The sequence below is a fragment of the Lampetra planeri genome, chromosome 45, assembly GCF_965212315.1.
Source record: "Lampetra planeri chromosome 45, kcLamPlan1.2.h2, whole genome shotgun sequence".
In the NCBI taxonomy this organism is placed as follows: Eukaryota; Metazoa; Chordata; class Hyperoartia; order Petromyzontiformes; family Petromyzontidae; genus Lampetra; species Lampetra planeri.
In genome coordinates, this window is record NC_136151.1 from 3,618,602 (window position 1) to 3,642,879 (window position 24,278).

The 24,278-nt window shown below is 43.8% G+C and overlaps 1 protein-coding gene across 1 annotated transcript; it reads left to right on the plus strand.

Moving 5' to 3' along the window:
• Positions 1 to 4,554: 4,554 nt before the first annotated feature.
• On the plus strand, positions 4,555 to 23,786 carry LOC144733010 (uncharacterized). The gene is made up of 10 exons (XM_078614716.1): positions 4,555 to 4,901; positions 10,199 to 10,277; positions 10,737 to 10,865; positions 11,105 to 11,242; positions 14,412 to 14,504; positions 15,306 to 15,355; positions 15,509 to 15,794; positions 17,141 to 17,404; positions 19,653 to 19,828; positions 20,447 to 23,786. The coding sequence occupies exons 1-10, from the start codon at positions 4,827 to 4,829 to the stop codon at positions 20,615 to 20,617; spliced, it is 1,461 nt and encodes a 486-aa protein (XP_078470842.1). The 5' UTR covers positions 4,555 to 4,826; the 3' UTR covers positions 20,618 to 23,786.
• The last annotated feature ends 492 nt before the right edge of the window (positions 23,787 to 24,278 follow it).

The window sequence follows — 24,278 nt, forward strand, 5'->3', positions numbered from 1 at the left end:
ATAACAACAAAAACGGCAAAAAACGATGATGTTTCGATCACAACACACGCGATTGTCATCATCCTCCTGATGACGATCGCTTGTGTTGTGATCGAAACGTCGTAGTTTTTGTTATTTTTTGTTATTTTCTTTCAACCTATGTGACTTTACTGAAAGACCCAAAGAATATGAATTCCTGCAGTCACGAAAAAAATGCAATTCAACATTTAAATAACAGTCACACTTGTGAATCACAACAAATGTAAAATAAATCATTTCAAAATCGCGTGACGTAGACGCGCAGAGAAAACGCGAGGTGACTACTGGCAAAAAGGTATCCCCCATACCTTTTTGAAAAGCAACAGTACTGAGACCATTTCACAAGGTCAGAACAATGTGAATATCGGCCCGTCGCTGCCAATCATGCAGCTTAACATCGAGGGCCTCTCTAGTGTGAAATGCGATTACATCGCGAAGATTCTCCAGTTTAAAGACATCGACATCCTTGCACTGGAAGAAACGCATCTGGATCGACAGTGCCCTCAATACACTCTCATTGCTGAAAGCCACCATCCGAAACATGGCCTTGCAACATATGTAGTGGGTTTACAAGCGACAGAGACGGTGTAGTCGAGGCACACTATTTATTATAACTTTACAGGGTAACAATGGAAGGGGTAACGGCCCCTTCACCCGTACTGGACTGGGATACACCCCTAGGCTATCTGCCTAACTGTTATGCTCCCAGGTCCTCCGCTAAGGGGGATAGCGGAGGCTATCTGACCCGGCCCTGGTCAAGGCACAGGTCACGACACCCAGCCAGACAGAGCCGGCTCTTAGAAGAACATCGGCTCTGAGGCTCTGGGGCCGCGCCACTGGCTTGCTCTGCCCGATCCTGAGAAGGACGGCGAGTCAGAGGAGATCCAGGGCCTATCTGCCCGGTCTTCAGTCTTCACTGGCTCTTCGCTCCTTAGCTCCCCAACACTGCAACACGAGCCCCCTCGCTCCCCGCCTTTTATACCAACTTGCCACCGAGGGGTGGGGCTGTGTGGGATCACAGCATCCCCCCACAGCCCCCAGGGTGGTAACCGTTTGCGGACGTGGATGTGGACACCCCTGTGTACTCGTCCGTTTCCCTCCTGTAACACCCCTACACATACATAAAGAACGACCTGAAGGACACGGTCCAGGTCATGCCACATACCTCGCCACACTACATTGCCATCAAGATCAATGACGTGACAGTGGTCAATATCTACAAGCCTCCAGGTATAAAATGGCCGTGTCCAGCATTACCACAGCCAAGCCACCCTATCATCCACATAGGCGACTTCAACATCCACCACACCTTGTGGAGCTATAGTGCCAACGATAGAGCTGGTGAACAACTGACATCATGGGCAGCGGCAGAAGACCAGCGCTTGCTCTATGACGCAAAAGACCACGGTACTTTCAAGTCGGCGAGGTGGAAAAAGTGCTATACATCCGATTCATGTTTTGTGACTCGGGATTAGAACGGAAATCCGATGCCGTCGATGAGAAAAGTCCTAGACGACTTTTCAAATAGCCAACATAGACCTGTAGTGAACCATATCGGTCTTCAGATTCTGCTCTTCTGCTGCATACCAAAACCACGTTGGAATCTGAGATCACCTGAATGAGTGAATTTCACGGTGGACTTGGAAGAATCAGTTGGAATGATACCTCCACGTGCAGTCAATTATCTTCACTTCATCTTTTTATATATAAAACATAATATTTTATTATGTTTTACATAATATTTTATTATGTTTTATTTGTATTATTGTATTATTTCCCTTCTACGTGAATTTACCGAAAGAACCAAGAAGATGAATCCCTGCAGTCACGAAAGCTTTAAATCGAAATATCTTCACTTTGTTGGTCTCATCAAGGCAGTTGCAAACGCCAACATCGCAAGAGGCTGCAGAAAGGTCTTCACTCCATATTGGACTCCAGTAAGCGAACAGTTTTTCCAGAAATTCAATGCTGATATGACGCAGGAGACTGCAAAAGCCTTACTCGAGTCACTGAATTTGCAAAGGAGAGAAAGGTGCTGCAAAACAGTTGAGGCACTTGACTTTGCAAAATCGAGCCATGAAGCCTGGGGCCTCCTGAGGCTGATGGGAGCAGCCGCGACGCCAGCTTATAAACCTCCGCAAGTCAGTCCTGACGAGATTGCTAGGCAACTTATGAACAATTCACGAACTTCAATCGACAAACAGATAAGACGGAAAGTCTACAAATAACTTTATTGCACACTAGATAACTGCCAAAAAACATATGAATGATCCCGTCTATTCTCAGCGGAGGAAGTTGAAATGCGGGAAAGCCTCAGGTGTTGCTATTTATCCAGAATTCATCAATAACTTGGGACCAAGAGTGAGACAATGGATAGCCACATTCTTCACTGACATCCATTCCACAGGCATTGTTCTGAAGGAGTAGAAAGAGGCAAGGATAATAGCCATTCTGAAACAAGGCACGGACGCATCGGACGCTCAAAACTACCGCCCTATCTCCCTACTCAGCATCTGCTACAAATTAATGGAGTGGCTTCCGCTCAAAAGGCTGATGTCCACGCTTGAAGAAATAGTTCCCCAGGAACAAGCATGATTTAGAACTGGTCGAAATTGTTGCGACCAGGTGCTTGCCTTAACAATTCACATCGAAGCCAGTTTCGAACGCCAGCTCAAAACTGCAACAGCTTTCATGGACCTCTCTTCAGCTTACGATACCGTATGGTGGAAGGGACTCCTGCTAAAGCTTGCGAAAGCTGCGCCTTACCACCCGACAATTAGACTAATCACCGAAATGCTGAGCACATTATTTTTGTTAAGGCGCTCTTCTACCACCCCCAACCCAGCTTATATGTAAGTTCCTAGCTTGAAGTGTCTCATTCTTCACCTGAGGACGGCTGCTTGCGTTGTGGCCGAAACGTCGTGAGAATTGTTTCATTTTATTATGTTTTATTTTTATTATTTTATTACTTCCCTTCTACGTGACTTTACCGAAAAAACCAAGAAGATGAATCCCTGCAGTCACGAAAGCTTTAAATCGAAATACAAGAAGATAATGAAGAACTTTACTCTGCTGCTCCATCAAGATCTAAAGGAACCCCTACGCCCAAGGCTAAAATCCAGGAAACCGTTCTGGATATGCGCCTCCGCTCTAGCCGCCGAAAATAAAGACACTGCCACTCGGTGGTCTGAATCGTGGGTGGCTATGGACGTGGCAAACAAAAACATCATTCACGATCCAACGGTGGAAGTACCGGGATTCTCTCTTCCATGACGACTATGGACCACGCTGAACTGCGCTCGAACACAACACAGCAGATGCGTGTACATGTTCCATAAATGTAAGATCAAAGAATCGCCCAACTGCGACTGTGGAGAAGTCCAAACCATCACGCACATCACCGATGAATGCTCCATCCATGCACATCCTGGCGGTATCGCTGAAATCCACACTGCGTCAACCACACCATTGGACTGGATGATGAACCTTTACATTAATTTATGACGATCGTTAATAAAAAAAAAACTGTGCCTTTCACAACGCCATACGAAAGAAGAACTGATGGCCATGTGTGTGGAAAGTCCTCTTTGTAAAAAATCTAACGGGTTTGTGCTGTTGCTGTTTGTGTTGTTTCAATTAATTGTGCTTATAGAAAAACAAGTTGCCCGCATAGCTTTATCCGATGTATTCATTCATTCAATTACAAGTCGTCATTTGCAATAGCCTCAACGCGACTCGGTTATAGTTCATGCAGCAGGAGGGTTCCTGTGTGGCATGTAACTGTGCAAGTTACTCTACAGCAGTGCTACGGGTGTCTTGTGATCCCTAATGAATTGGCCCCTAAAAAATATTTCCTTTGCATATTCATTTCTGTTTTTAACCATTATAAAACTATACACTATTTTTATTATACCAGGGAAGGCCCCACTGAGCCACGTAGCTCTTTTTCAGAAGCGACCTGGCCATCTCAAATGATGGCAGCTCAACGAAGTGGCTGATATCATCATCACGTGGACGTTTATAGCAGCCAAATGACACTAAACGCGTGATGTTAATTCTAAATGTGGAGGGAAAAACATGCAAATTCCAAATATACAGTAGGCGTCAGGGTCTCGATCGAACCCATTACGAATTATAGATTCGCATCGAGACTCAGACGCAAACAGACTCACAGAAGCACAAAGACACACACTGACTCACACTCTCACAGAGACTCTGGCTCACCGAGATCGACAGACTAACACAGACGATTCATAGACTCACAGAGACCTGCAGATTCACAAAGAGACCCGCAGACTTAAAGAGTTGTAATTAAACTGGGATTCTCAAGTATAGTTCGTTGATGGTCTCAGTCCGGTCTCCAATGACTGCCCGAAAAAAACCCACTCACAATACATTTGGTTCTTCGGCTTAATTTGGTAAAATTCGATTCTCGAATCGCGAACCCCTTACCGCCTGCTGTCAGAAACAAAAGTTAATCGAGAACAGCCTCTCTGGTGACACACCTGCCCTCCCACACTGACGCAAGAGGCGCAAAGTGAAACTTATACATACCGCGACAGCGGAGCATTTCCATTCACCACGATTACATCAGTCGCCTGTTTGAATCCCGAACCTTAGCGTCGTTTTAAATCGTCAACCCGCCTCAACCCACATACCCACCCACCCCCCGCAGACGAATTAGGAACATCGCTCTGAACGGCAACTTGTGAAAGGAGGACACGGCCAGGAGCAGCGGAGCGCGTGGGTCCGTGGACACGGGAGGAGCCGTGCAGCGCCTGCCGTGGAGACAGAAGAAGGAAGTGGCCATGACTCCACGAAGTGGAGGACTCCAAGGGCGACTCAGCGGGCTGCTGCTGCTGCCACTTCTCATCATGGTGGTGGTGAGGATGACCTCGCGCTGCACTTTGATATCCTGAGATCGCCGTTCCAGCGCGGCAAGTGTCTTAAATAACCCCCGACTCCCTACCCCGGAGAGTTCCACTGGACGCTGTGTAAACTGCCACACCGCATCTCAATTTTTTTGTTAGTATAAAAAAAAATGATGGGAAAAAAATAGTTTTTTTACCCTTTCTGGCAATAATAAAACAGGAGTTGTGTTAAGATGTTCGAACAACCAAACAGATACCTAGCATTGCAAGGCATCGTCAAGTACTGCGTTAGCCCACAGATACCCGTGGCAAAAAATAAAATGCAACAAACACCCCGATAAATATCTGCGCATTGCCTTTTAAACGTTCGCAAGGCGTGTTGTCTTGCGAAGGGTATCTGTGTAGTAACGCTCACGACTCGTTCACACCGGATAGTTGGAGGCACACTGGTTTATTTAACACCATACGTTGTGACATACACACTTGAGGGGGTATCGGCCCCCTCACCCGTCTATCTGAAGACACACCTCCTAGCTAACCCTAGCCTGCCTCAGAGTCCTCCACTCGTAGACTAGGGGAGGCTATCTTGGCCCGACACTGGTCAGTCGGGCCCGGTACCCAGAGTCCAGACCAGCACTGGCTCTGGCTCTGGTACCACGCCACTGGCTCGAGCCTGCGCGGTCCTGATAAGGACGGCGTACCAGGGGGAGACCAGGGCTCTATCTAGGACGTCTTCCGTCTTCTCTTCTTAGCTAACACATCACTCCCGAGCCCCCCGATACATTCCCCTTTTATACTCCCCCCTCCCTGAGGGGTGGGGCCCCGGGGGATCGTAACGTCCGAAGCGCGGACGTCGTAGAGGGCACCTGCCCGTGCACTCACGTAGCCCCGCCCACTGTGCTTGTTTTCCATAGGCTGCCATGCATAACGGGCTCTCTCTAACACCCCTACATCTGTTTGATGTTTGAGCATCTGGGCTACACCACAAAGCCCCTGGTCGGCAGGCAGCTCGCGAGTTTGCGTGTTTCTCTCTCCCCGTGGATTTTTTTTCTCTGGATCCTCCGGTTTTCCCCTCCACATTAAAAAAGACGCGTTTAGAGTATCTGGCTTCTATACATTTCCACGCGATGACAAGCCATTTCGTTGATCTTTCGTTTGTGATAGACAGGTCGTTCGTCTGAAAACGAGCTACGCAGCTCAGTGGTCGCCTTACACCTGGTAAAATAAAACATCGTTTAGTCGTTTATAGCAAGGCCGTAATTACAATAGATATTGGGGGACACACATCCCCCCCCAATATTGAAATATGCTCAAATTGTCCCCCCCCCCCCCAATATATTGCTATAAAATAGATTTCTGTTTATACGATTGTGGTTATGGTTGTACTTTAATAATCCCTAATCTCTGCCATTACATACAATGACATAAGAAAAGGAAAAAAGAAAAAGAACAGAGCAATGTAATACAGTACACTATTAGACATTATAAAAAATAAAATGAAAAGGTCATCCTAAATATATTTTAGGCAGGAAATGTCAGGAAGTTCGTATTCAAATTTAGATTGTTTCTGGGGGGGGGGGACCCCCAGACCCCCTGAAAGATTTGGTCCCCCCCAATGTTGACTCTATTGCTACGGCCTTGGTTTATAGTTAGGGTGCATTAGGGTTTTCAGTGAAGAGCGCTGAAAAAATGTTAACACTAATAGACACGTGTGTGGAAAGCCCCTATACTTGTCTAATATAAAACCGGTTTATGTATTTCTAGAAAGTATTTTACAGTCCATCATCTTTTATCCGGCGGCTTTCGTGGGGGGAAGGGAGCACTGGATTTTCAAAAATGCCGGCTAATCAACAATCATGATTTTAAAAAATTGCTTATTTTTGCACATTCTTGCTTGACATTTTTTTAGGTGTTGTGTACGTTTTTTGTTGTTTTAAAAATGTGTTTGCGTACATAAACATACAAATAGACAAAGTATTTCCTACTGTAAAAAGTTACTGTATTCACTGTACTGTCCTTACCACTCCAATCTCGAAGACTCTACATGGGCTAATGTACTTAGTACTACTCCGCTCTTGTTTCTAACAACTTGTGTTTTGACGGTCGCCGGACTGATATGAACGCCGAATTACACGCAGTTATCGCCAGATCGCACTGTATATTTTCTGTTTTGATTACTGCAGTTATTAGTCATGAAATATGTATATATGTGCAGTATTTTCATTGCTTAAGTTGTTGTATAATCTTCTTGGTTCTTTCGGTAAAGTCACGTAGAAGGGAATAATAAAATAATTAAAATAAAACATCATAAAATACAATTCTCACAAGTGAGAATTGTATTTTATTATGTTATGTTATTACATAATTTTATTATGTTTTATTTTTATTATTTTATTATTTCCCTTCTACGTGACTTTACCGAAAGAACCAAGAAGATGAATCCCTGCAGTCACGAAAGCCTTAAATCGAAATTGTTGTATAATGTACTATAATATTTGACACAAATCAAGCATGGCTACTTTTTCTGTCACGCACACGGTGCCAATCGCCAGACTCGGTACAGCCTTTGGAGAGGCTTTCCCGGTTTCGTCTGATGGCCCGGGACCGCTGGAGAATGTTGGAAGCCAGATAATCGATGATCGACTGTAACTCGTACAGTAAGAATCAGAGGTGTGGACTCGAGTCATGTGACTTGGACTCGAGTCAGACTCGAGTCATGAATTTGATGACTTGCGACTCGACTTGGACTTGCATAACAATGACTTTGTCCTACCTATGAGATGTGGACTCGAGTCATGTGACTTGGACTCGAGTCAGACTCGAGTCATGAATTTGATGACTTGCGACTCGACTTGGACTTGCATAACAATGACTTTGTCCCACCTCTGGTAAGAATTGCGTGGCTGAACGTCACTGCCTCACTGGATGATGGGAACAGCACATGAACTGGAACCCGCGATGGTCCGCGTGGGGCGGCCAAGATGGGGCGTAGGTTCTTCCACGGCAATGTCATCTCAAGCAGTGTGGTTAGAATACAGTGCAGTCCGCCTGCTCCTTTAACGCTGCATGTAGTTTTCATAACGCGAATTGGATATAGCGCGATGGAGTGAACGGAAGTATTTCACAGCGCGAGTAGGAATAAGCGGTTGTAATGGCTGTCGTAGTATACCAACAATACACAAGGCATTGGGATGCTGCTGGATGCTTCTAGATGCTACCCACGCACTTCGGTCTTTGTTCAGCCTGAGTACGCATCTGATGTGTTATCGCGGACTGTGCTTTATACACCCTATGTTATATATTATCTATTATAACACGATTTTTCCATAACGCGGCGTTCTTCAGGACCGCAACTACCACCATGTTACAGGAGCACAGATTGCACTTCTTTACGATCTAGGCAGGAATCTCGCGGTCAACCATGCGAATTGGTCGAGGCACAATACTTTTGGCGCAAAACATCAGATCCGCGATTGGAAAACCCACCATTGCAAAGTTTTCGCGTACCAGTACAGTGCGTGCACGTAGTTCGTTTGCAATATGGGAGCCCAAATAAGATTCCAAGTCTCTTGTGACTGGCATCCTCTTGCCGTTCCACGTTGGAAACCAATGAGATGCACTGACTCTTGTGCAATCTTGCTTAGCTTCAGAAAATATGTAATGATTATATATCACTACTAACGGTACTCACCTGACGTGGTAGACACCACGTGACACGGATAATCAGGAAGTTCAAACAAGCCATCTGATTAGTAACTTCACGGGCCTGGGGATTGGTTAGAGGCAGGGACATTGGACGGATTTGAGGAGAAATACAAAATGGAAAGAGTGGGGAAACAGGACTATTAATAGGAAGATTGGCTGTGGTCTTAAAGAGAAAGTGTAAGGTGATGGGCTGGAGGGAAAGGGGGTCAAGAAACATTCAAGAAAGGAGCTTGAGGGATATGTAAGAGGGGGGAAACGTGAGAGCTTGAGACGCTTGGAGTGAAGGGCATTCTTGAAGACCGCCCCATGTGTCTTGTTCTGGAAGAAATGAAGACTCCTATTATTGACGACTACAATGTGGGGTGTCACTACAAATGTATGAGATTGGGGACATTACAGATTACTTGACTTTAGCCTCATCACCACGATGTATTCAGCCACCACTACCCTGGCTGTCGCTAACCACATGCCGAGTTCTACAATCACAGAACATTCCCACTACCAGCTCATGTGATGGAATGGCCCTGAATAAAAGTGTATCTTCATCCAGCCACGTATTTAGAAACATGCATTGAGATTATTTAGATTATTTTGGTGCCATAAATGTCAAAATTATGTGCCACTTTGTTTAGCTATCATACGTGGTAGCCAGGTTGCTTTTGAAAACAAGGTTAATACCTCAGTGGGCTTTGCCTGGTAGGATGGGGATAGTTTAGTTTTATTAGTAAGTTATGTGTTTGGGTGATTTCTTTACATTTCTTCTAATTTGCACTTATATCATGTTTTTGTACTGTTTGTTGTTGTGACATTCTTACCCGCCCCTAATGGATATCTGTCAAAAGTAGCTTCATAGTTCATCGGATTCCTCCAGGATGAATACATATTCAGATTCTGATGTGTAAGAGTGTGTATCAGACTGGTCATACAGGGGCATCTGTATTGCTCAATGCATTTTTGCTTAATGCGGCACTTTTGAGGAACGCATCTACTACTGCTTTAAACGAGGGATTACTGAAGTGTAAAACAACCAAATTCCTGGGAGTCTCGACCGGGGAAAGTCCAACTCTTCATTTACGTAATCATGCCCATTCAACCACTAGCCCGTACCACACAGTGAGTGGCGACACCCTCTGTCCAAACAATTAGTTGACCAATGGGTACAACAAATCAGAGGTCGCAACCGGGTACCCGATACCCGTACCCTACCCGATACCCGGCTACCCGTACCCGGCCGGGTACGGGTACGGGTAGCCGTTTGTGACCCTGGTGCGGCCGGGTACGGGTAGGCCGTGAGTCACTGGTGAGTAGCCGTTTGTCACTCATTTCGGGTAGGGTACGGGTACGGGTAGGGAACGGCTATCCGTACTCGGCTGGGTAGGGGTCGCCGTTTGCGACCCTGGTGCAGCCGGGTACGGTTAAGGAATCAAAACCCGTTTGCGACCTCTGCAACAAATGTAACTGTATATAAAATCCTGATTCATGGGGACACCAGTGCAACCTTTTTGAAACCATGTGGACTCTCCATGTCATGCCAGAACGTTTGGTGACTTTAGCCGAATCACCGCATTTTGTGTGAATCTTCTCTGTATGTCCTGTTACCGTAGGAGCTGTCTGCCACCAATGAGTGTGGAGATGGATTCTACAAAACTCAACGAGGAGTCTGTTGTGAGCTGTGTCGTGCAGGTAAAGCAAAGCACATACATGCAGATCTCAACCCCTGTGAAATGACAAGTGTGGTGACCGGGTGCTTCTTTTTCTCACCAAGTCACAGGCTCTGCTCTTGTGGAAAGGAACCCAACTGGGCCTTTTTAAAACCTGTGACCTCACCACGATCAGGGTACAAAAAGTGATTGATTACTGAGGAAATTAGTGTTCAGTCGAGCCATTAGTCTTAACACTTGTTGACTGTTAGTACAGCCTGTGTCTCACTGAACCAACTTGTGGTCCAGTGTGGTTATAACAACTCCATTGCTCACCACGATCAGGGTACAAAAAGTGATTGATTACTGAGGAAATTAGTGTTCAGTCGAGCCATTAGTCTTAACACTGGTTGATTGTTAGTACAGCCTGTGTCTCACTGAACCAACTTGTGGTCCAGTGTGGTTATAACAACTCCATTGCTCACATTTCTTCGTCCTTCAGGGATGTACAAGTTCCAGGACTGCATAGCTGATGGACAGGGTGCCATGTGTGAGCCGTGCCCTCGGGGCAGATTCATGGAAAGAGACAACCAGGAGGTGATGTGCACGTTGTGCAACGTTTGTGGAGCAGGTGAATGACAGCACAGCAAGTAGCTTGCTGACATACGTACATTGTATGTTTATACATTTTATATTACAATAGAGTTTAAATAATCTGCCGATATCAGGCTTGACCCGAAATGAAAGAAATTAAACAGAATGAGCATTTGACCAAAACTCCAAACAGGACACCCCTGAAGTCTCGACCCAGTCGGGTTGTCCTGCAGAAAGGACATCACACGCTGACGAGGTGTTTGCTTCTCTTTTCAGATAAGGAGGTGACTGTCTCCTGTTCCTTGGCTCAGGACACCGTGTGTGGGTGTAAGGAGGGGCTCGAAACAGACCCCAACGACTCGCAGCGCTGTATTCCTGAATCACAGCTCAGTGTTCATCAAGGGTATAAAACAGGTAGGCTTACACGATGCTAAACTCGTTGCTTTAACCAATGCCTTGGAGAAAGTTGCTTCTGCCAATGAGATCCTGGTAACTTCTCATTAAAACTGCATTGAGAATGAATATTTAGCAAATGCTTTTTCACGTGAATTTCACACCAGATACACAAGAAAAGTAAATACTAAATATGTGTCAATGTTCTGTGAGTGCACATCAGTCCGCGTAGCCACAGAGCCATGTGACAGCCTTCTCCAGCACGTGCAGGGCAACCAGTCCACCAGGTACACCCTAACGGTCTTCACAGCCAGAGATGATTTGCGTCATGGTCTCCTGATCTCTGCATTCACACAGCGGGCTGTCACTTAGTAGTACACCCCATCGATGTTCAGAAGTGGCACACACACCCTGCCCAGGTCACACCGGAAGTGGTTCATCTGAACCCATTGCTACCTTGGCAGGTCGAAGCCAGGCATCTGGTCAGACGAATCTCTGATGAGGTTATTTTTAGGCAACATCCACGCATCTCCATTCCTCGCCCCAAGCAGTGCGAGTATCCCACATACTCGACTCATTGGGCTGTGATGTGATCATGCCCACACTGGGTGTTCGGACTTCAGACGCATGGGTGGAGGCTTGAAGATCTCAACGTAAAGGGGCAACTCCGGTGCCACATGTTGCAACTTGTCCAGCATCTTGGCAGCACATTTATGGTGGGGGGATTTATGCAAAGTACTGGCGGTCACGGTTTTTCTTTTCTTTCTTTGTTTATTTGCACACAAAAAAACAACCGAAAGACAAACAGTCAAAATAAAAAAGGTAAAAAGGTGTGCAGGTGAAGTGGGAAACCCAAGAGGGCTTTTATGAAAACCACACCAAAAAAAATAACAATGTATATACAAAACTGATTGATCAATCAATTAAACAAAGCATAATAATTACAATTAAACATGTTAAACTCAGTGTTCAAAGAAACATGTTTGTTTTTGTGTGCACATGTGTATCTCGGCACACTCAACATCAAGGCATGCGGCATAGATAGCATAAACACCTTTTGTCAGTGGATTATTTTGTCAGTGCCAGAGGCGTAGCTAGGATATTTTGCGCCCGGGGACGAACTATAAAAATAAAAAAAAAGTCTTATTAAACATTGTATTTAAAGAAGCAAATTTATAGAAATTATATTACATGGCTCACTCAGTCACTGTCGTAGACTGGTTGACATAGTCTACAAAAGATTCATTTTTCTTGATTTCACTGTCGCAAACTGGTCAATCACGTAATCAAAATCAGTTTTTCCAATGTTTCTCTTTCAACGCTAAGAAGAGCAAGATCGCTGAGACGATCTTGTCCCATTGAAGCACGCAAATACGACAGAATAAGTTTCAATTTGCTGAACGACCGCTCACAGCTTGCAATTGAAACTGCTATTGTTAATAAAATTTGCAGTGAAATTCGCAAATTCGTTCTTCCATGTAAGTTCTTAATATGCACGCATACCAAAATGTAATTACATGACATGTAGGTTGTGTGTGGCGGGATATATAAATATTTAGGTTGAGGTGTAGATTTGTGCAGTAGTTTGAGGCTGCCGTGCCCGCCGCAATAAGTTATAATGTAACGTTGTAAGCCTCATTTTGGCACCCCTTTACCTTGGCGCCCGAGGACATATGTACCCCCCTGCCCCACCCTAGCTATGCCTCTGGTCAGTGCCCCCATAAAGCTTGGGCATGCTTCATATATATTGAGATGGTGCTCGGGATGCAGACCATGCCACACTCAACCACTGCAGTGTAGTCTGTCCACCTTACCTTGTGAAAGTTTCAACGTTGTTTTAAGGTGCTCGTGATGATGGGCAGCTGTAGTCCGATGTGGATGAATGATCGGCAATGCCGGCTTCTGGGGAAGTTGCCAATGCATACAAAATGGCAGACAATAGAGGGTGGCAGTGGCTTGATGTCAATCACATTTCATGCACAGTGCACAGACATATTTTTGAGTGAAGTGAGAAACAGACAAGGTCGTATTGGCTATCTGGAAATGCTTTGCCTGATCATCTAAAATATGTCTCCTGTAAATAGATGACGTCGATATTATGTGAAGTGGCTTAATTGATTAATGATATCGCGTTTAGCCGCAGGTGGTCCATTCACATTGAGCTGAAGAAAACAGTGTTAACTCCCGCATCCCTCGGTGGAGCCTAATGCCTCGGCAGGAGGTGTAACTGTAGTCACGTATTTTTTCCTGGATCATGAAGATTTGGCCAGTTAGCTGCAGCTTTCTTTTCCCCAGACATGGCTGATATGGCCAGGTACTTTCAGGAGACACAAGAAGAACATCGCTGTATGTGTCCCCCATGTGAGTGCTGAGCCTAGCTTTTGTACCGGAGAGAGGGAATGCATAATTAAGGCAATACACGTAAACTAGATTTTCATAGCCAACCATTGTCCATGTTTATGACCAACCTGCACATTTTTCGAGCTTAAATTGCAAGTCCATACTCGGCTAGTTCTGGACCATTCCTGCAACAATCATATTTGAATCTGAACATTTAAACACGGATGATGCCTTTAGGAATAACTAATATTCCATGGGCAATTCGCATGTTACAATGTCCTATCACTGCCTATATTTTTTTCTTACCAATAGGCAATTTGCAAATTATTTTCAAGTTTTATTATTCTTGTACTATTTTGACCTGTCCTACCCCACTATGAAGGATATTCTAATAAAAAATATATGCCATCTAATTTAGATTTAAATCATAATAACTTGATCGCCAGTCTATTTTATGGGAAATTTACAAAATGTGCAATATCTTTGGAATCACCACGTCAATCCCGTTCATTTGAATGCAGATACAGGGATATCTAATGGATCAAATGTAAATTCTGCAGACAGTTCTTTGGGTGTCAATCTCATTCGTTTAAATGGAATGTACTGAACCTGTGTAGTTCATAGCATCCCCATTCATTTCAATCGCAATTCCTGAATCTGCATTGAAATAACTGGGGTTTTTCTTATTGGACAATCCATTGACTGTCAAAGAAACCCATTCGATTTAAAGGCAGTACAGGAATCGCCATTTTAATCGATGGGATTATTTTACAATACATCCAGATGTGTAGGATGAATGTAAATGTTCCTGTCCTAATGGATTCGTGTTTTTTTATTATCACAACCATAGCTGTCATCGTGTTGGGATGTACTCTCGCAATCGCACTGATCATCTTCGTGAGAAGAAAATGGCACATTGTCAGAAGAAGAGTGAACCGGTTCTGTAAGTATACTGTTCTGTCTTAAAGCATAATATCTGACAGAGTTGAAGCAATGTGTCTGTGCATTTAACGGCAAAACTTGGATGTTCCCTATAAACACTTTCAATGTTTTGTGTGGTCTGAATTGCATAATTCTTATACTACAGTGACAACCCTTCATTGTGATGTATGTGACCTCTCCCATCGTCTCCTTGACCCCAGCATTGTCCTGTGTGTGTATGGTTTACATCACCGGGATGATTTGGTTTTTTTGCTCAATTGTACAAAGATTTCTGAGCTGCTATTTAACCAATCTTCGCCCTGTCTTCAACTAAATATACACCTGGCATCTGGCTCGTGAAATGGAACTGTTACCTAGATTTGAAGTATTCCTTCTGATGAAAAGATTTTTTCTCAAATTACACTCTTCTGATAAGTTAGTGATAACTGTATTCAATATATTTTGCCTCAAACTTTTATATAAAATCTCTCTAACCACCTTCTATTTCATCTCCATCAATAGCTCAACTCTTGCACTAATGGAACCCTTAATGCATTCATAACTTCTCACCTTATGTCAATGTCTCATTCACAGACTCCCGAAGTAATCATGTTTAAATACGTAACTCAACAATAAATTATGGATAATAAAGATATATATATATATACACACAATAAAAATATATGGAGGATATCTCCTTATTCCGTAGTTAGTCACTGTCACATGATATCCCTAGTACTGAGTTGCAATATTAGAGGGTGCTTTATTCTGTATCTCAAAGCAGGAGCAGTAGTAACCCAACTTTCACGTGTTAATTTCTCAGGGACTAAAATGACAAGAAACACAACTGAAACTGATCCACTTCTTACAGAGGTATGACGTGAAAATCAGATAAACTCACCACAGAAATGTATTCACATTGACTTTTAAAATATTTCACTGTATTATGCAGGCTTTGTAATTACACCGATACCTTCCATTTTAATACATTAAAATAAATATAGACATGGTGTTTTTCCACTGCAGGTGGTATGTGACAGCCAGACCGTGACGCTCATCCTTCAAAACAAAGATAATCTCAAGGCCTGGATTGGAGTGGAACCCTCACATCTCCTGGAGCATCTCAAAAACGCCACCATGATTCCAGACGAAATTTACCAAGCAGCAAATAACAAGCATGGAGAGGAGTGTGTGGAGCTCGTATTGAGCCACTTCATTCAGCAAGGAGAAACGGAGTGTGAGAGACTCTTGAACGTCCTCCAATCTGTGAGCAACCACTACCAGCAGCTGCCGAATTGGATTCAAGAACATGGTAGGGCAGCCTCCATAATGCATCTGTCGGCCGGCCAGGTGGTTTGTGCATCCTCGATGCCTCAGTTATCCCATTGACACTGGATGCGCAACCTTCAAGGAGCAGGCTAATCAATATCATTATCTACTCTTGGGTTTTCTTCTTGTAACAGTTGACATACATCCTTCAAAGACCACTCTTGCATTCTCACCACTGCCAGCTGGTGTTGTTTTTTTTTGCCTGTAGCCAAATAATAATATTTGAGTCTCATTTGTAACACTTTATAGCCCAACTTCAGTGCAGATAAAATAATATTACTGAAATCAAGAATATGTTATAGACAGCAGTCACATGGTCATGTCTGAAATCCTGAAAGAGTTATCTCAGCGTTCGAGTTACCAAACCTGTTGGGACGAGTTTACAGTAGATGCCCATACAAACGGATTAGTTTCCGATCCACAAGCATTTTGTGGGTTTCCCAGGTACCTTGAGTTATTTACAGTGTATTACAATTCAGGAACCTCCTGGGTAAATGGCTGTGCTCCTTGAAGTGTGATCAACCAATTAACATTTGAAATATTTTCAAATGTGGAATGCAAATGATGAAAAAAATTCTAATTGTAGAACATTGAATCTCTTGCAAATTTCTGGACTTCTCTTACTCTTTGGATGATGTTGTATAGTCAGACTGCGTGTGTCGTGAGAATGTCTAGATCTTGGATTGGTTATCTCACCATGGGGCACCACAATTAGAAAGATTTTAATTACCTCGCCTGGTATACAGGAGGTCATCAGTTTGATCCCGACCCTGACGCCTGATGCTGTAAATTTGGAGATTGTGGTGTCTCTCCCTGTGGTCTTGTGGATTTTTCTCCGGGTCCTTCGGGTTTCCCTCCAGATTTAGAAACATGCATTTAGAGTATCTGGCTGCTATCAATTTGCACGTGAAAAGCCACTTTGTTGAGCTATTATTTGTGGCCAGGTCGCTTCTGAAAAATAGCTATTTAGCTCAGTGATCCTTACCTGGTAAAAAAATACTTTATTTTTCACTTTCGTAGTGTTCTTCAGAGAAACTCAGGTTTCGCATTTTAGGTCTCAAACAATTTAGTTTGGACTACGGGGAATGGATTTGCTTAACCAGTATTGCGTTCGCACTATCTTAGCCTGACAAAGCACCGTTTTCTCGTAATTCCGTTTTGCATTGTGCAGCCAATTTGTGGCGGTCACAGGATATATTCATGAAACAAAGGGAATTGATTTTAATATTCACAGTGAACCAAACTGTAAAATATGTTGACTTGGTTCTCTGTCATGGCATTTATAAGCCACCTGAGGATTGACATCTGACCTAAATCTTCCACCCACAGGTATGGCAGTGCAGTCCGTTCGTAACAAGGAGAATGATCTGACTGCGTGGATCAGAAAGAACCCAAAGCACTTCCTGGAAAAGTTGACGAGGCAAGGACGAATCACTACTCAGCTCTACACCGAAGCCAAGAGGACCTGGAACGTGAAGCTACTGCTCGGCGACTTCATAATGAGAGGCAACGATGGCTGCCTCAAGCTGATGTTTGCGCTGCAAGATGTGGAAGACCACTATCCTGAAGTCAAGCAGTGGCTCAGCTCCCTTGGTAACAAGCCATTACCACATTCGTCTTCCTTAGTTTCTCCATAGTTCCTCATGGGATGGACTTCTGATGTAATTTCATTTAAAAACGCGCCAGATTTTGCAGACAAAATTCAACAACGCAGAGATGTGTGGTGCCAAGCTCAGGGCTGATCGAAAGCCTGACCAACATAGAGGCTTTTAGATGTTTCTTAAAAGTCGGAGTGCATTTGATGTTGCGGATATGCAAAGAGATTAGAGAGTTCCACACCGAGGGGGTGATAGCAGAGAACCGACGTGAGGCTGTAACAGTATAGTGTATATAGTGTAGTGTATAGTAATGTATACTAGTGTATAGTAAGTAGTGTAGTTTCGATTTAAAGCTTTCGGTAAAGTCACGTACGTGACTTTACCGAAAGAACCAAGAAGATGAAAGTAGGGTAGTGTATAGTAGTGTAATGTATAGTAGTGTATAATAGTGTATAGTAAGTAGTATAGTGTATAGTAGTATAATGTATAGTGTAGTATCCTTTGGGTCTTTCGATAAAGCCACGTAGATAAGTTTAAAGAAAGTAACAAAAAACTACGACGTTTCAATCGCAACACAAGCGGTCGTCATCAAGGAAAAGGGGATTAGCTTGTGAAGGCAAACTGTTTATAAAGGTTTGAAATGGGCGTAGCCCAAATGTCAGCAGCCAATGTTAATGTAAGTGGTGGGCAGCGACCGCGACGGTGGTGGGTTTTTTACCAATCAAAGGGCTGCCAGGTAAAAATTTGATTTGCATGTTAATGTAGGATCGTTGAGTGGCCTCCAAGGCGAGCGAGCTGAGTTGGCTATGTTAATGTGAGAGATTATCATGTTAATGGAAGGTCGCAGAGCAGCAACTTCGAGGCCGGCGCGCGAGGTGGCTGACATTTGGGCTATGCCCATTTAAAACCTTTATAAACAGTTTGCCTTTAGAAGCTAACCCCCTTTTCCTGATGACGACCGCTTGTGTTGCGATCAAAATGTCGTAGTTTTTTGTTATTTTCTTTGAACCTATCTACGTGACTTTACCGAAAGACCCAAAGAATATGAATTCCTGCAGTCACGAAAGCTTTAAGTCAAGATATAGCGTCGTGTATCGTAGTGTGCAATAATATAGTGTATAGTGCAGTGTATAGTAGTCTATTGTATAAGTAGTGTAGTGTATAGTGTAGTGTATAGTAGTGTAGTGTAAACCAACGTTAGACTGTAACAGTTCGAGACCTTTGGTGTCCGAAGCCGATTTTGAGTGACGCTGTGCAGGGTTCTACAAACAGCCGTCAGTGCAAGGTGAGAGTAGTGAAGCATGGTATGGTGGGGAAACTGGTGGTGAAGGCTCGGTGACAATGCAGGCACCTTAACTGGCTGATCACTGTTCTGCATAAGGGCCCTTGTTAATAATCTCAGACTACTGTGGAGTGAGTGTTATAATGTAGTGTTTTATTGACCTGGTCAAGGCCTACCATCAATACGCCAGGGTTCTGAGTTATTCCTTATGCTTTCAGCATCCCAGACCGTCTGCTTATAATAATTAAGGACCTTCATGATGGTGGGTAGGCCTGGATAAAGTTGCATGGCCGGGTGTCGGAGCCATTTTCTGTTCACCTTGGGGTGTAACAGGGATTTCCTCTTGCACCTACCCTATTTATCATCTTCTTTAACCTCGTAGTTAGAGAAGCTTTCCATTGATGTACCAGTGAAATTTTCATATGATATAGTTGAAATGGGAGGCTAATTGATGCCCAGGGATAGTCAAGGGATGCTCCCTCTTGGTCAACTATATTATTTATTCGGTTAATCTGGTGATTGCTGCCCACTCTGAGGAGTTGGAGAAGCTACTGCAGAATGCTACCTGTGGGTTTTTCTCCGGATCCTCTGGTGTTTCCCTCCACATTTAGAATCAACATGCGTTTAGAGTATTTGGCTGCTATACATTTCCACGCGATAAGCCACTTTGTTGAGCTATCATTTTTGGCCAGGTCGCATCTGAAAAACTGCTCTATAGCTTCGTGGGCCTTACCTGCTAAAATAAATATACTTTAGTTTTAATAGTTTAGATGTGAGGTGAAGATGAGCAGCATGATTGTATTGAATGGAGCTTAAGACAGGGACCTGCACTTGGGCAGTCTGATCGAGATAAACTCTTCATGAAAAGTGTAACAGGTTTGGAAATATTTTGCTCAACCTGTATAAATTACTGATACATAACTTGATCTAAACCCGCTACCCAAAAACCCCCATATTTCAGATTTCCTCAAAGAGCGCTCCAACATATTTCTCATGCGTCTGAACCAGTACACCGACCGCGCCCTTCAGAATCAAGTCTACCACAACAAGGCAGAGCTAATCGGAGCATTGGGGAATGACGCAGAGCAGCTGATTACAACACTTGATGACAGAGACATCTTCAAGGGTATTTTACAGGTGCGTATTTAGTCGGGTTGTTAAAATCTGAGTTTTTGGAATTAACAGTTACCACATGAAAAAAATTAGAAAATATGGATACCAGTTTACCATAAAGATAAGATGTTTGACTGTTTAACTGAGAAACGTAGGTAACTGCCGTGGTGTAACGGTTGAATCCACTCCATTATTAAGTGTAACAATTTTTTTTATTGTTCCTGGGTAGTGTTATTTCCTAATTGCTTATGCCTCAAAAGTACAGAAAATGAACCCCATGAGCTTCTCTAAAGAAGGCGAGGTAAATTTCGATTTAAAGCTTTTGTGACTGCAGGGATTCATCTTCTTGGTTCTTTCGGTAAAGTCACGTAGAAGAGAAATAATAAAATAATACAAATAAAACATAATAAAATAATTCTCACGACGTTTCTACGTGACTTTACCGAAAGAACCAAGAAGATGAAGTCGAGGTAGTTAACATCTCCCTAGCCACTTTGTTACCCCCTTGTCTTCACCACACACTGCTGCAGGTGTGTTCAGGAGTCATCCGAGCACTGTGTGGCCACTTGCCTTTGTAAATCGAAACAATTGTGACATTCTAAGTGCTAAGTCTGGGTTCGTTTGGTCCTTTTACTTTTACAGACGGCCAGAGAAACGGGCACTGTAGTGACCTCCGTGCGCGTGCTGGAGCTTGTTCTGAGCGACGATCCATCAAAAGCCAGGCCCTTCTGGGAGCTACTGTGGGACCTCAGGGATGTGTATCCTCGACTTGAGAAAATCTGCAATGGCTTGCACACAACAGTGGAGTCGTAAAGGGACTCAGCCATTCAGAGTTTGCACTGAGAATATTCATTAAGTGGTCTCGCACTCACAGCCACTTTTTGCTGTTACCGTGAATGTGTGCTACTTAAGTGTACGTTCCGTATGCGGTTAATGTTTCGCGTGTTTAAAGTGTTCAAAATCGGAGTGTAACAGTTACATTAATTAGGCGAGTCCTAATTTTGAATCAGATGTCCACAAACACAATTAGCCAATTTGGTTTTACCGTTACGTCACCTTTTAAATTCACGTACACAGCATCCAGATTTTTCCAAGTGATGTTATATTCAGGAAGATGGAAGAACTGTTATTGTCTATTCCCAAGATCCAATTTCTACAATTGTGACAGTGGCTGAGGAGTGGCTTCAGAACTCTTTGATTTCATCTCGCCATCTCAAATTTCAGTAACCGCCCACCTGTCATTACTCATGCACACTCGGAAATATATATATTCCCCCATATAGCTTTAACAGACTATTGTGCTGTTTGGGAGTAGCACCGATGAATAGGCAGATCCACACGCGGTTCGTGTGTGATGGTGTGTGAGGTACCTGTAGGTCGCGGTGGCGTAGTGGTTTGCGTGCTTCCCTTCGAACTCGGCAAAACCAAGTTCGGTTCCCGCTCACGGCCAACAGGAGTGACGATTATCTGTAAAGATCCTGAGCCTCTCCTAGGTAGAGTCGGTTTCAAATGAGTACCTGGCGCAGTGTGTAAACATTGTCACTGGGGAGACAAAGGCGGTAGGGCGTGGTGCTGGCCACCCACCCCCTCGTGTGCCTTTCAGGCCATTAAGGTGCTCGCTAACAGCCTTTGCCCCAACAGTCCGTTAATGCCATTAACGGGATTTCTTTGTATTTGATGCCCGTGGGAGTGATCTAGTTTGTGATTTACAGTACAACTTCATTAAGCTCCGTTGCATTCAACGGAAGAGGAAACCGGTGTTGGTAGAGCAAAGATTTTACCTTTTGATCTCGAGGTTGCATCCGTGGTTATTTCAAGTTTATTTTATTGAGTTTTCATTTTGTCGGGGTTTTTTCAAGAGGTGAGATTTAGCCTTCACATAAATAATTTATTTAACCATGTTACAGGCCACTGAGATTCAGAACATTGTCTTTTATCGCTGATGTCCTTAACATATCCAGTTCACAACTATTGGAGGATTGATTATTTTGTGAGATGCGGTGGGTTCCTATTAATATTAATTATATTGTGTTTGACAGCCTTTATTTAAGTTGGTGAGAGGATAGTAATTCATTCGTGTGACTGGCATCCTTCAACAATGCCCACTGAAATGTAAAATGTGTTGCAATTGCCGTCTATGCTCCTCGCCTTCAAAGAAGCAGCCACATTAACTATCGTGGTGAATTATGGTGAAATAACCCCCAATGTGTCAGACCAGAGAACGGCGAGCAGTACAAAACCAAGGCCATGTAAAAAATGTGTCTCTGGTGTAGGCCAATCCGTTTCGAAGACAATGCGTATATTATCAGATAATGTTTGCATGTTTTGCCACAAAGTATGTGTGGTTAATGCAGACTTGATTCCTTGCAAAAGGTATCTATTTGGTGTTTGAACATCTTTACACCTCCTATTCTATCGCCACAAAGTGTAAAACCAATTCTTATTTACCATATTTTGATACTTAAAAAATAAATTATCCCATAGATATAACTGCTCAACCCGTGCTATAAATGCTCTGATATTTGTTTCGTCTTTCTACTATTCGCCTTTTTGGTGTTCTCTGGTCTGAAACTGGTGAGGACAAGGCCATAGAGAAGGCTGTCTCTGGTGTAGGCCAATCAGGATCATTACAAACAGTCATCGACTTATGAACACATTTCGTTCACGAGACTCCGCTCCATTCAATCCAACTGTCGCGGAAACTCCGCACTGTTCAAGCCAACGAGCGCGGGACTAAGCCCCGTATTACAGCAGTGAATGTAGTGTATACTACGGTGTACTTGTGTAGTGTGGTGAAAATACGTGGCGCACACTGTTGGCTGAGGGTAACCGAGAACAAACAGGTGCGCGTGTGCAACATAACGTTGCACGGGCAAACCGCCACCTAATTTGGGGAGAAGCAGGTGCATACCGGGTCGCCCGGGGTTGCACGCTGACACCAGAGGTGTTGCCAGGGAGACGTGCGATAAGGTGTGATTAATGGCCTGACAGGCTAGCGCCAATCATGTTGCGGGGAACAAGATAGAGAAGACGAGTCGCCGGGTGGGTGATGGTTGATCCCCCCGCCCGGGTCGGATGAGTGAGTGGCTCTGAGGGAATGTAGGCTGCGGCAGCGCCGCTGTGTGCAAGCCTCTGTGTGAGTGCCGCTGTGTGCAAGTCTCTGTGTGAGCGGTGCTGTGTGGAAGCCTGTGGCTACTGCAGCTACCCTGTTTGGTGTCCTGTGGGGACAGTAGGGAGCGGGCAGGATCGAGGATCTAGCTCAAGCTTTTCTACCCTCACCAAACATTACCAAGCTGCAGCATGTACACGATTAACACTTAGTAGGTCGGTTTTTGCTACCAATTTTATCCAAAATAGAGGGGTTTTGGGGTTAGATCACTTGACTATAAATGTATCGTTAACCCCGCCATCACCCCACACAGCCAATTAGTAAGGTTTGTCACGAAAATAAAACGTGCCAATTTTTTAATAGGACAGCACACCGGTGTGTTGGAGAGTGAACCCACAACATTTACAATTCGAGTACCGTGACGTTTCACTAGTGATTACAACAACAATAACCAGCTTAATCAGGCGATAAGGTGGGCAGCCTTATGCATAGCTCCTTTCGTAGCATTATGTAATTTTGTTTTCTATGCTTGGAATTATCTTTTTTCCCCATGTGTCTGTTGTTAGTTTTCTTAATTTTAAGTTTATTTCATGTGTTATTTACTGTATGTACTTTATTTAACACAATTACACTTCGATTGCTTATGGTCTCAGCCAACAGCGATCGGAAAAGCATCGGCCTAGCCTAATTGATTGCTTTCTGTTAACAATTAATATTAAAATATTTCGTGGCATTCATAAACAATTGGATAGAGTATACAGTATATGTTTCATTAGTTGAATTGTGGGGTAGTGTTGGGGTAGATATTCGATAATATGAAATAATCATAGGAGGTGGGGAGCATTATGTACAACGATACAGGGACCGTCCATAAATGACGTCACGCACCTGGGGGGGGGGGGGTCAGACATTTGTGACGATGTGTGACGAAGGGGGGTGGGGTTGAGAAATGTGACGTCACATCAATATGCGCAACTTTAAATAAATTTAGACAACACGTTCTACTTAATTAAATAGACTTTTTAATAAATGTTTTCTCCTACAACATTAGAGTGCAGCGCCACATTAAATACGCACTACAATGGCAATAGTTTAAAGCGATTTGAAGCATGTTTATTTTTTAAGGGGGGGAGGCAGAGCTTTGTGACGTCATATTTGAGGGGGGGTCTGACTTTTTGTGACGCCGTGTGACTAGGGGGGGGGGTCAAAAATCGTCCAAAATCACGTGACGTCATTTATGGACGGCCCCACAGGCAGCGGTATAAAATAGACGACAGCGCGATACCGTACTGAGTAATCGGGTAGGGGAGGCTCAACTATTTCCGGATGTGGCATTTCATCGTTGATTTTTGGGGAAAATCGTTC